The 13,011-nt window shown below is 38.7% G+C and overlaps 1 protein-coding gene across 2 annotated transcripts; it reads left to right on the plus strand.

The window, feature by feature from the left end:
• Positions 1-12: 12 nt before the first annotated feature.
• On the plus strand, positions 13-10,326 carry Tmed5 (transmembrane p24 trafficking protein 5). 2 transcript variants are annotated; one of them, XM_038319765.1, is made up of 4 exons: positions 13-447; positions 2,607-2,704; positions 6,370-6,572; positions 7,373-7,620. In XM_038319765.1, exons 1-4 carry the CDS (start codon positions 259-261, stop codon positions 7,468-7,470), a joined length of 588 nt encoding a protein of 195 aa, XP_038175693.1. In that variant the 5' UTR covers positions 13-258; the 3' UTR covers positions 7,471-7,620. The 2 variants fall into 2 exon arrangements, with proteins under 2 accessions (XP_038175693.1, XP_038175685.1); XM_038319757.2 differs by having other exon boundaries at positions 78-447; positions 6,370-6,553; positions 7,409-10,326.
• Positions 10,327-13,011: the final 2,685 nt, after the last annotated feature.

A 13,011-nucleotide genomic window follows, 5' to 3' on the forward strand; every position in this document is an offset into this window, starting at 1 on the left:
TGTCTGTCTGTGTGTCTGTGTGAGGGAAGCCAAAACCTACAAGTCCAGTATGAAGCACGGATCCGAACCCGGGCGGGGGGAGGGGCAGGAAGGGCGGGGTAGCCCCGCCCTCACCCAGCCCCGCGGAGGGCAGCGCTTCCCCTTCGAAGTCGGCGTGAGCCGCGGTCGCCTGAAGTTGCCCGGAGCTCGGGAGTTCGGAGCGGAGGCGCCGGCAGCCCACACCTCGCTGAACACTTCCTGGAGATCGCTCCGACCGGGATGGGCGGCAGGACCTGGCTGCCGTTCCCAGTGCTCTTCCTGGCCGCTCTGCCCCCAGCGCTGCTGCGGGGGGCGGCCGGCTTCAAGCCCTCCTTGGACAGCGACTTCACCTTCACGCTCCCGGCCGGCCAGAAGGAGTGCTTCTACCAGCCCATGCCCCTGAAGGCCTCGCTGGAGATCGAGTACCAGGTAAGCGCGGGGGCGAGCTGGCCTTCGCCGCTCACGGGCTTGGGAAACTTGCGGAACGCGGGCGAGGTGAATCGAGAGGGTCGTCCGGGAAGCTGGTCTGCTCAGCGCAGGCGCACAGGCGAGGCTCTTGGGTGTCTGGAACTCACAAATTTAGCCAGACCTAAAATTGACACTTATCCTCTCTTCCCTTTCCTCTGGTCGGAAAGAGGCCAGCATTAGTGACGTCGGTGGCGTTAGTCTTTGTTTCTTAATTCACCCATAGCTTTCCTAGCGAGTATACACTACAGTTCCGAGTATACATTCACAGTACGGGGCTGGTACACGTTTTTTGTTTTTATTTTTTGATTATTGGACGAAATGATGACACTTTCACCAGATTCCAGCATTATAAAAATCATCGCGGTGTTTGCTTCAGTTAAGGAATTTGAAGTGTGACCATGTGAATATATCTAAGTCAGATTTTGAAATGTGTTCAAGGAAGCTGTTGCCGTATTTAGTGGTACATTTCCGTCCCAGCTGCATATCCATTACTTTCAAATCAAGTAAGATAATAGTATATTAAAACATTATAACATCAGGATTCTTCCCTTGTCTTTTTTTTTTTTAAATATCAGCAGAATATGGCAATAGAAAGAAGTGTTTTAATTAAAGTCTACAAGTTTCCACCCGGCAAATTTCTGTGCTTCCAAATAGCCTTGCACCAAAACATATGTTGATGTGTTTTATCTTTGAGGCTTTTTTAAAAATTAAGTTCCAAGCCGGGCGGTGGTGGCGCACGCCTTTAATCCCAGCACTCGGGAGGCAGAGGCAGGTGGATCTCTGAGTTCGAGGCCAGCCTGGTCTACAAGAGCTAGTTCCAGGACAGGCTCTAGAAACTACAGGGAAACCCTGTCTCGAAAACGCGAAACAGAAGTTACTGCTTGCATGTGGTGCACAAATGTACACTCACGTGGACAAATACATTTATTATTAAATCTTTTTTTAAAAAATTTAATGTCCAGGGCTGGAGAGATGGCTCAGTGGTTAAGAGCATTGCCTGCTCTTCCAAAGGTCCTGAGTTCAATTCCCAGCAACCACATGGTGGCCTACAACCATCTGAAATGAGATCTGATGCCCTCTTCTGGCTTGCAGGTAGACACACAGACAGAATATTGTATACATATAAATAAATATTTTAAAAAAATTTAATGTCCAATTTTATATGAAGAAACTAGGATGATTTATAGCTTACATAAAGTATCTGAAATCATAGTATCTAAAATCTAAGCAAAACTGATTACAGCTTAATATTGTTTGATTTCCGCATTGAGCAAAAATTCAGCATTTACTGAACAGTTAGTATGTGTAAGAAATTGTGTAGGGAGGAGGAACATAAAGAGAATCAGACAGGCGGTGGCGTGTGCCTTTAATCCCGGCACTTGGGAGGCAGAGACAGAGGCAGGCGGATCTCTGTGAGTTTGAGGCCACTCTGGTCTACAAGAGCTAGTTCCAGGACAGGCTTCAAAGCCACAGAGAAAACCTATCTCAAAAAAACAAACAAAAAGATAAATATCCCACAACCTGCCACCACTACCCAGCAGATACATAAAATTAATTTAAGCAGATTGCTGGATGGAGTGTGAAAAGCAGATTTAAAGGAAGCAAAATTAGACACAGAGAAACAAACTATGGAGTTAGTGAATCTGGATGGGAAAATAATTTTTATTAATCAAAGATTTCCAGTGGTTAATAAAGAAACTGACTTGGCCTGATAGGGTAGAACAGAGGTAGGCGGGGAAAGCTAGGCTGAATGCTGGGAGAAAAAAGGAGGAGTCAGAGAGAAGCCATGGAGCCCTCTGGCACTGAATGGAACTTTACCTGGTTAGCCAAAGCCACGTGGTGATACGCAGATTAATGGAGATGGGTTAAATTAAGATGTAAAAGTTAGCAAATGAGAAGCTAGAGCTAATGGGCCAAGCAATGTTTTAAATAATATAGTTTCTATGTGATTATTTGGGGGCTGAGCAGCCGGGAAACCAACAAGCGGCCTCCTTACAACACTGTGTCCAATAAATAAGTAAATAAATAGGTAAAATATTTTAAAAGCCTTTACATCACGATTTACTCATAGAAGTTTCTATTTTCGAGGTTTGTAATATGTATTTTTTTCTCTTCTATAGGTTTTAGATGGAGCAGGATTAGATATTGATTTCCATCTTACCTCTCCAGAGGGCAGAACCTTAGTTTTTGAGCAAAGAAAATCAGATGGTGTTCACACGTAAGTTGTTTGTTTGAGACACAATATATTTACATGTATCCCTGGCTGGCTTGGAATTTAGAATAATCCTTGTACCGTAGCCTTGTGAGTGCTGTGATCAATCATAGGCATCCACCAGCAAGGGCACCACACCCAGCTAACTTTTCCTTTGCTTTGGTTAATCTATTAACATTTTAAATCGGTCTTCTTGGCTTAAAAACATTGTTTTTTGGTTGTTACTGTTTTTGAGATAAGAGTTCAATCATGTAACTTTCTGGACTGGAACTCAGATCTGCTTGCTTGCCTCTGTCTCCTGAAATGCTAGGATTAAAGGCATTCACCACCATGTCTGGCCTTTATTCTCAGACAGGATTTCTCTGTATAGCCCTAGCTGTCCTGGAACTCGCTTTGTAAACCAGACTGACCTCAGACTCACAGAGATCAGCCTACCTTTGCCTCCCAAGGACTGAGATTAAAAGCATGAACCATCACTGCCCAGATGTTTTGTTTTGTTTAATTTGGTGTGTATGGGCCTTGCAGTGGTAGCTCACACCTTTAAACCCAACCCTCGGAAGTCATAGGCAGGTGGATCTCTGTAAGTTTGAGGTCAGGATGGACTATGGAGCGAGTTCCAAGACAAGCTTCAAAGCTACACAGCAAAACCCTGTCTCAAAAACAAACAAAAGAAATTGTGTGTATGAATGTTTTACTTGCATGTATGTATGTGGTCCACATATGTAACAGGTACCTGCAAAAGCCAGAACTTGGTATCAGATACCAGAAGTGGCTCTCAGCTACCATAACTCCATTTCCAAGGGATCAAGCACCCTCTTCTGATCTCCATAGGCATGAAACACACATGGTGCACGGATATACACCAAGGCAAACACTAATACACAGAATAAATCCAAAAATGGGTATATACGCAGTAGAAAAGAATAACATAATTTACTATTTTTGTTAAATGCGTTTGTTAAAATGGCTAAGTCGAGTTCAGTTAAGACTACATTCATTTGAAATGAATTAAGGTTTATAATACTATAAACTTCATCATAACTTTTCTGAGTAACTTATAGTTCATGTACACATATATATTATGTCAATTAGATATGTAGTTTATATGAAATATAATTTTTAAATCATCCAAAAGTTTTATTTTCAACATGTGAAGATTTAAAAATTACATTAATTTTTTAAAATTTCAGTGAAAGTTAACATTTACTTTGTAGATAGGAAACATATTACCTACTTAGTTCAGATATTAATTGCCTTTAATCCCAGCATTCAGGAGGCAGGCAGGCAAAGGTCTTTGAGTTTGAGACTGACCTACAGAGTGAGTTCCAAGACAACCACTGTCTCAATGCATGCCTCTCTCCCGCCCATAGCATCATTCTTGCCTACTACTTCTGAATTGCCTGTGAATTCTTGCTGCTTTTGAGGTAATAGGCAAGTCTAATGACAGTAATAAAATAAAAACTCAAGTAAAATTGAACTTTGGAGGATCACAAATTATTTATTTCTTGCCCTTTTTGGAGCCATATCATCTAGGTGTGTCTACCTTTTGACTCTGCAATACAACCTCCAGGGTTTACACTCAAAAACTGTATAATCAATTATAAAAAAGAAATTATTTTTTAAGAAAGCTCACATTTTTAGCAAGTTTAGTGTTTTGTGTTGAGCTGCATTCATAACCGTGCTCTGACAGGTGACAGACAGCCTGTGAGCCACAGGTTAGACACTCCTGAATGAACAATGTGTCCTTCAAAGAGCCACCAACTGGTTTTACGGGTACTGTAACAGTAAATACATATTTTGATATATATTAAGTATGATAGAAAGTTTTTCTTGGGAAATAATCATTTGTTTCTTTTTATAATTGTTCTTCACTCTGTTCACCAGTATTTGGTCAGGCTGTGACAAAATATCTGAGAAAGTCAACTTAAAAAAACAAGGTTTATTTTGAGATGTAAGTTGATGGTTATTGTCTTAGTCACCACAGCAACCCCTATGAAGGAAAACCTGTCATTGGGGCTGGCGTCCAGGTGCAGAGGTTAATCCATTGTCATCATGGCAGCAAGCATGACAGTATACAGGCAGACATGGTCCTGGAGAGGTAGCTGGGAGTTCTGTACCAGATAGAATTTACAGACAGCAGCAGGAAGAAAGACACTGGGCCTGGCTTGAGCGTCGGAAACCTGAAAGCTCACCTTCAGTAACATACTTCTTCCAACAGGACCCCTTCCCTATGAACCTCTGGGGGCCATTTTCACTCAACCACCAGTGACTGAGCTCCACTTTGCTCTGGGCTATACATGATGAGCACAATCTCATGGTGGGAAACATAACAGAGGAGCAAAGCAGCTCACCTCATAGCAAGTGGAACAGAGGGGGGGGGGGGGCCAGGTTCAAGATGTACTCTTCAAGGGCAGACATTATTGCCAATCCCCAGTCTACTTTCTCACCTCCCAATAGTTCAGTCAATGCTCATGATACAGTCACCTCTAAACACATCCAAATCATAAAATGGAGCTAGTAAAAAAAATACAGGCAAACTCTGAGTAATATCTTAGAAAAATCTATTAATTTGGAAATAAAACCAGCTCTGGGGGCGTGGCTTAGGGGCAGATCACTTGCTTAGTCTATGTGAGGCACTGGATCTAGTCCTCAGCACCACAGCAAAGAAGGCCAACCAACCTTCACCTTGGCCCACAGTACGCTATGTTCATCTTATTCTAGATGAACTTCATTTTATCTGGAAATGACCAATTACACGAACTCCCACTGTGATACGGATTAGAGGAAGTGCAATACATGAAAGTAGTGCTACATTATTGGAGAGATGAGTGTGACTAGCGTGTAGTGTAAACAGTTACAATGCCCAATGCAAATACAAACGGGAAATAGAAAAAATGAGACTAACAAAACATGGTTATTAGAGGTTGTATTCACGTTACAACAATTAAGTATCAAGAGCCACAGTAGCCAGCAAGACCAAGGACTTAAGTTCAGTTCAGATATGAATTGTGTTTATTCAGTACAGGTAACCTTACAGAGTAAAGTTCCAGTTACTGGCTACAGACCTCATCTCTTATCTTTGTAAACAGTATTTTGTGTGAGAAACCTGAAAGAAAACCTTTGTATTTGTGTGTCACCTGTCAGTCAGAAAAAGATGTCAGATCCTTTGAAACTATAGTTAAGAGTCAAGTGTGTACGTACTGCAGTCTGCTCTAAGGACAGAGAGTGCTCTCTGCCGCTGAGCCCACTCTCCAGTTCTGTCACTGCTTTTGAAAAGGAAACAAAATGCAGTTTAAAGACGAATCTCAATTGAAGAGTAGGTTGTTTGCTATATTTGCATATGACTAGGACTCAGTATAGAATCCTATTCTTTCCCCCCACCAAAAAGAAAAACTAGATCAGGCCGGGCATTGGTGGTACACGACTTTAATCCCAGCACTTGGGAAACAGAGATAGGCAAATTTCTTTGAATGTGAGGCCAGCCTGGTCTACAATGGGGATTCCAGGACAGCCAGGACAGTTACACAGAGAAACAAACAAACAAAAAAAATTAAAATAATTTCATGTAATTGACCAGGTAAATTCTAAGTATGTGTAACTTGCAAGTATTTGAATATATTGTCAAGGTTGGACGTACAGAATACTAAAAATGTTCCCTTGTTTTGATGTAGTGTGGAGACTGAAGTTGGTGACTACATGTTCTGCTTTGATAATACATTCAGCACCATTTCTGAGAAGGTAATTTTTTTTGAACTGATCCTGGATAACATGGGAGAAGAAGCTCAGGAACAAGAAGACTGGAAAAGATATATTCCTGACACGGATGTGCTGGAGATGAAGCTGGAGGATATCCTGGTTAGTAGGACATTAATAAGTAATGACAGCTCATTGGTCAGATCTTTTAGTGTATGGCAAGGGATTAAAGTAAGCATTCTTAACCATATTTTCCAAAAACTATTTGTTTTGCCATATTTTTACATCATTTCAAATCTTAATTTTAGCTTATGTTTAGCTTTGTATTAGTTTCTCAAATCACTTATCTCAAGTGAATCTTATCTTAAAAATATTTTTTTTTGCAGAAACAGTGCAATTTAAAAAATAAAAAACAAGTTTAAGCTTATTTTCTCATAGTTCCAGAGGTCAAAAATCTGAAGTGAATTTCCCAGATTTAAAGTCTTAGAGGTGTTGACAGGGCTAGGACCTTTTTCACTGCATGCCTTATGCCTCTAACATCACTCCACACTCTTGCATTGTTATAATGTGTGTTGCACCTCCTGGATGACATAACAAACACTCAAATAGCAAAATATTATAGACACACAATGCATTAGGTAAAAACTGCCAAATAACTAAAAATATAATCAGTTGGTCTTTTAAAAACTGTGATTAAAAAAAATATTTTATGGATGTCAGAAGTGTAAGAGAGATATGTATAAAAGTCCTTGTGCTACGCTGAAACAATTACTTTGATCTTGACGCTTCAATTCAAGGTATCTTTATTCCTCTGCTAAATAAATTTAAATTTATCATTAGTATTTTAAAGCCTCATGGAGGATCTCCAGGTGACACAAGTCATACCGGTCCTTTAACTGAATTATATTCTCATGTATTTTAAAAATTGTTTTGGTTTTGAAAACTAGCATAAAGCATATTAGTAAAGAAACTCGTTCTTAGTATTTTTCATACAAAAATTACTGTATTTATTTCCAGGAGTCCATCAACAGCATCAAGTCCAGACTGAGCAAAAGTGGCCAAATACAAACTCTGCTTAGAGCATTTGAAGCTCGTGATCGAAACATACAAGAAAGCAACTTTGACAGAGTCAACTTCTGGTCCGTGGTGAATTTGACGGTCATGGTGGTAGTGTCAGGTATTCAGGTTTATATGCTGAAAAGTCTGTTTGAAGATAAGAGGAAAAGTAGAACTTAAAACTGCAACATAGATTACTTAACATTGGGAAAAAAAGAGGTAGAAAATTCTAATACACTGTTACAGTCAAGATCATTAGTAGTCCTTCCCCTAACATTTTCAGAAATTACATATAAGATATGTAAAATATACTATGGAAAATCATTGTATATCCAGATAACTTTATTGACCCAGTTATACACTTAAATGTATATAACAGGTTATCATATATAATTTAGATTTGATTGGAGCAATTAGCATTTTTTTTAGGTTTAAAAATCTCTCCCAAATATGTATAAATTAAATAAATGAACAGTAACCATAAGCACACCACCAGTTTGCTTTTACACAGAAATTTCTCTGTAAATTGGCTGGTACAAAATAATTTATAAAGTTTGCAAATCATTTGAGTATTATATAATTATGGACTGAATAAGTCAGCTTTCCTCTATTACATCTTTCCAAAAAAAGTAAATATATGTATACCACTGAAATAATATTTTTAAATTTTTTTCTTTTGTTTTTTGTTGTTTTTTTTTCAAGACAGAGTTTCTTTATGTTGCCCTTGTCCTGGAACTAGCTCTATAGACCAGGTCGGCCTCAAACACTGAGATCCACCTTCCTCCGCCTTCTGAACACTGGGATTAAAGGCATGTGCCACTACTGCCTGGCTATTTTTAAGAATTTTATAACCAAATACAATGTGAAACATTATAGAAAACTATTAGTTTTTGTAAACTTAGTTTACATTCCCAAAAACTAACATTTTGATAATTAAATTGGAAAGGCATTCTTTCCTCAAAAATTAGGCAATGTCTTTCTCATTGAAATGACATCATAAAGGTTTTCTTATGTGATGATATAAATAGGGTATTGATGTTTATGAGTAGGACACATTCTGTCTAGACATTAGCTAAAGTAAAATGAGATAAAATGAATGTATTTTATACTTCCCATCAAAACTGTAGTACTGGTTTCTGCACAGCTGTTGGTTTGTTGTTGTTTTCCAGACAGGGTTTCTCTGTGTAGCCCTGTCTGTCCTCAAACTCACTTTGTAGACCAGGCTGCCCTCAAATTCACAGAGATTCACCTGCCTCTACCTCCCGACTTCTGCCTTTCAAGTGCTGGGATTAAAGGTGTTACATGGCCAATAGCCATTGGTTTAGATAATACACTGTCACCAGCAGGTGTGAGGGACACACTGCTGAATAGATCTGACCTTATGTAAATAAATAGCTCCTAAGTTCTCAAAATCACCAGAATGAGGGAAAAATTAGGTAAACTTGAGAATACCAAATATAAAAGTTCACCTAAGTAGAACCATAATATCTAGAATCAAATGGGCTCACCTTGCTATCCCAATTCTAATAGAAAAGGGTAATTTGAAGTTCACTGGTAGAAATTATTTTTGTCATAGTTTTTATTTTCTAATTACTGTTTTCAATTATAAATGTTCAGGTAGATTTTATAAAATGTACATCCTACCATAAGATTTAGTACTGTGGTTATACATATTTATTATAGGTTTTATTATAATTCTCACAAAATTACCTATGGTCACTTACGAATTGAAGGATTAAAACAATCCCAAATTATAAACAGCTAATGTGAATATAAAAGCCAATACACACAAAAACAGTTTTTCTAGCTTATTAGTCTGTGGTACAGTCTTATTCAAGTACTAGTAATTTAACTTCATCATGAAACAATTAAATTACACAAATTTTTAGTGTTATGATAAATCTATTGTTAATTAGAAATAATGAACAATCAAATCTGGGTATTGTGCCCATTTTATATGTTATATATTGCTATAACTCTTACTGAGCAATAATGATCTTCCACTACCCTGCTATCTCTCACACACACACACACACACACACACACACACACACACAAAACATATGGTAGGTACTCAGAGAAATACTTCATTTACAGTTTATATTCAGAATAGTACAGAGATAATACTGTATTTTTTCCTTCTTGGGAGAAGACTAGACATTTATTTCTCCCTATTCAGAGGCTTTTCAAAACATGAGATAAATGCCATATATGATCAGTAACTGGCCAAGAAAATGCTCCAGTATCGTAAGCAAAACTCCTACAGCACATACAGAACAAAGTGAGATCACCACCTAAAAAAGCCTTTTTCCACTTTCAAGTGGAAGGGAAGCAATCTATAACTGATAAGCAGACTACACTTGAGTCTACTGTGTCTTTTCTGTAAGACTGTGATTTAAGAATTCTACCTCTTAGATACAGCTGATACTGTACTGTACCTAACACTGTACTTGTTACTAACATCATCTTGTATGTATATAATTTGTGCCACTGATTTTTAAATCTATAATTCAGTTACTTCCTGACATTTAAAATGGTAATAGTATCTTTATTGAAAAAAATAACTTACAAATGTTAAAGGTTTTATTTTTATAAAAATAAAAAGATATAAGAACCATGTTGCTTGTATTAATCATAAAAAGAAAAATAAGCAAAAACCAAAATGTTTATTTTTAAATGTATATTATCTGCTTCATGAGTCTTTTAATGTTACTTTCTCAATTATACTAAAATCAAATAAGCCATCACTTGATCTGACTTTTACCTTGTTAACTGTATACACTACTACAGTAGTTTAACAGAAGTGTGGAGATGACCATTCTGAATTACATTTGGATCATGTGCTCTTTTATCAGGTCAATAAACAAAAGGTAAATAAGCATCTGAAAATGTTGTTGAAATAAATTATATATCAAAATATATTTAGGTATATTTACCATTAAACATTATTATCTTAAAATTAACAAAAACCAAGTCCTTGTAATTTTGTACGTCCAGAAATTTTAAGACATATTAATTTAGCATGTAATGTTTCTCTTTTCTTTCTCTCTTTTTCCTTTACTTATCGTTTTTTAAGACAGGGTTTCTCCGTGAAACTGTCCTGGAACTAGCTCTGTTGACCAGGCTAGCCTTGAACTCACAGAGAAGCCTCCTGTCTCTGAATGCTGGGATTAAAGCTATTCGCCACCACCGCCCAGCTTCTCTGAGTTTTTCTGTCATACCACTTTATTTTGGAACTGCCAGTATACTCAGTTATCTCTATGCCCAAACATACATTTTACCTAAAAGGTCCTTATGATTACCAGAAGCAAAAACCAGGACAGGCAGTGGTCGTACAGGCCTTTAATCCCAGCAGAGTTCAAGGCCAGTCTGGTCTAGAGAGCAAGTTCCAGGACAGCCAGAGCTACACAGAGAAACCGGGGGGGCGGGGGGGGACAAAAGGCCACGCACTGCCCAGAGTCTGGGGTGCCACACACACACAAGCATTCAGGATCCACATGAAGGTTGAAGGAGAGGATGGGCTCCAGAGTTATCTTCTGACCTCCGTATGTGTGCATCATCGCACATGCACTAACATGAATACATACAGAAGATAATAGTAGGCCATGCAGAGGTGGTGCACACCTTTAATTCCAGCACTCGGGCAGAGACAGTGGACCTCTGTGAGTTCATGGCCAGTCTGATCTACAGACAGATTTCTAGGACAGGCTCCAAATCTACAGAGACACCCTGTCTTGAAAGGGGGAAAAAAAGATAATAGTAAAATACATATTTTTTTAAATGTTACCATTCGGGACTGAGAAGATGGCTCAGAGGTTAAGAGCACTGACTGTTCTTCCAAAGGTCCCAAGTTCAATTCCTAGCAACCACATGATGACTCATAACCACCTGAAATGAGATGGTGCCCTCCTCTGGCCTGCAGACATACATGCAGGCAGAACACTGTATACATAAATAAATCTTTGAAAAAAAAATGTTACCATTCTTTAAGCCTAGAATATGGCTCAGGAAACAATATCTATTCAAAACAATATGGAAGTTAACCTTAAATATTTACCTGCCAGACAGTCTTAGGAAGTCAAAACTCCTTTGAACCTACCCCTTCGTTGGTACAAATAATTTTAAGTACATATTAAATCTTGAGTGCAGATGTGGTAGTACCTGCCTTTAATCCCAGCACTCCAGAGACTGAGGAGTACTATAATTGTGAGCTAGCCTGGGCTACATGACACCCTAATTTTTAAAAAAAGCCACAAAATTTATATGAAAGAATATAATGATTAGTTCCTTCATACCATCTAGACATACTGCACACACTGACAGAAACCCTTGGGCTCCTTTCTACTTCTGAATTCCTTTGTTTCTATATGCCTACATTTTGAAATCTCATGTCGTAATCTGAAGCAATATCAATGCCTTTCCAAGAAAGGGCACAGACTAAGCCATTGTGTTACTTACAAGAGGCCACAACACTGAATCCCTGCATCTTTTTACAGGAGCACGTGTATGAATACATGCTGCGTGCAGTTTCCTACAGAAGCCACAAGTGGGCATTTGATCCCCTGAAACTAGAATTATAGATGGTTGTGAGCCACCACATGGGTGCTGGGAACCAAACCCAGGTCTGCTGAAATAATAATAACCACAACAGATCTTAAAAGCTCGAGCTATCTCTCCAGGTCCCCTAAGAAAAACAAAACAAAACAAAAAACTAACGCAGGGCGAGGCATGGTGAATCAGACTTTTAATCCCACCACTCAGGAGGCAAAGATGGGCAGATCTATGTAACAAGTTACAGGACAATCAAGACTACATAGAATCTGTCTAAAAATAATAACACGAAGCTAGCAAGATAGCTCAAAGTGGGTAAAGACCTCTCTTGACAAACCTAACAAACTGAGTTCATCCCTCTGATAACATGGTAGAAGAGCGCTAACTCCCCAAAGTCGTCCTCCAGCAGAGCTGTGCACACATCTGCATACACAAACAAAACCAACATGTAACCCAGCATTTGTACTACTGAACATCATTCATGAGAAACAAAAACCTAACACTTGATAAAACTGCCACGCAACTGTACAACACCAATTTGTATAACCAAAAAGCTGAATAATTTAAGTGTCTTTCTACAAGTGAATAACTGTATATGTATATCATATAAGCCCCCCTCTCTTTAGTGTTTGGATAGAATCCAGGGCCTTGCATGTGTGAGGCAAGCATTTCCAACATACCCGAGCCCTGAAACCCAGTGATACTTGGAACAACTTCACCTGGTAAGAAGCTTATCCTGACTTCTACTCATATACTCTTCAAAGTTTTGTGCCTTGGCCTCTGTGGTACACACCAACAACACATAAAGATCTTTTGAAAATGGTCATCAGCACATTGATAGGGAAAGAACTGTGTTTCTGAATATTGTAGTTATCACTCTCTGACAACAGGTTAATAACCCTTTACTTTTTTGCAAACAATCATGATACTCAGGGAAAAGAATAACTCTGAAAACAGGAGCAAGTGATTCTTTCACCTACAGAGTTCCAGATGAAAAAGTGCTGCAGAGTTCT

The sequence above is a fragment of the Arvicola amphibius genome, chromosome 1 (genome assembly GCF_903992535.2).
Source record: "Arvicola amphibius chromosome 1, mArvAmp1.2, whole genome shotgun sequence".
Lineage (NCBI taxonomy): Eukaryota > Metazoa > Chordata > Mammalia > Rodentia > Cricetidae > Arvicola > Arvicola amphibius.

Coding starts and splice junctions, on each gene's coding strand:
- Tmed5 (XM_038319757.2), top strand. CDS start 259: ATGGGCGGCAGGACCTGGCTGCCGTTCCCAGTGCTCTTCCTGGCCGCT. Junction 2,705..6,369: donor AAATCAGATGGTGTTCACAC/GTAAGTTGTTTG, acceptor GTTTTGATGTAG/TGTGGAGACTGAAGTTGGTG. Junction 6,554..7,408: donor TGAAGCTGGAGGATATCCTG/GTTAGTAGGACA, acceptor ATTTATTTCCAG/GAGTCCATCAACAGCATCAA.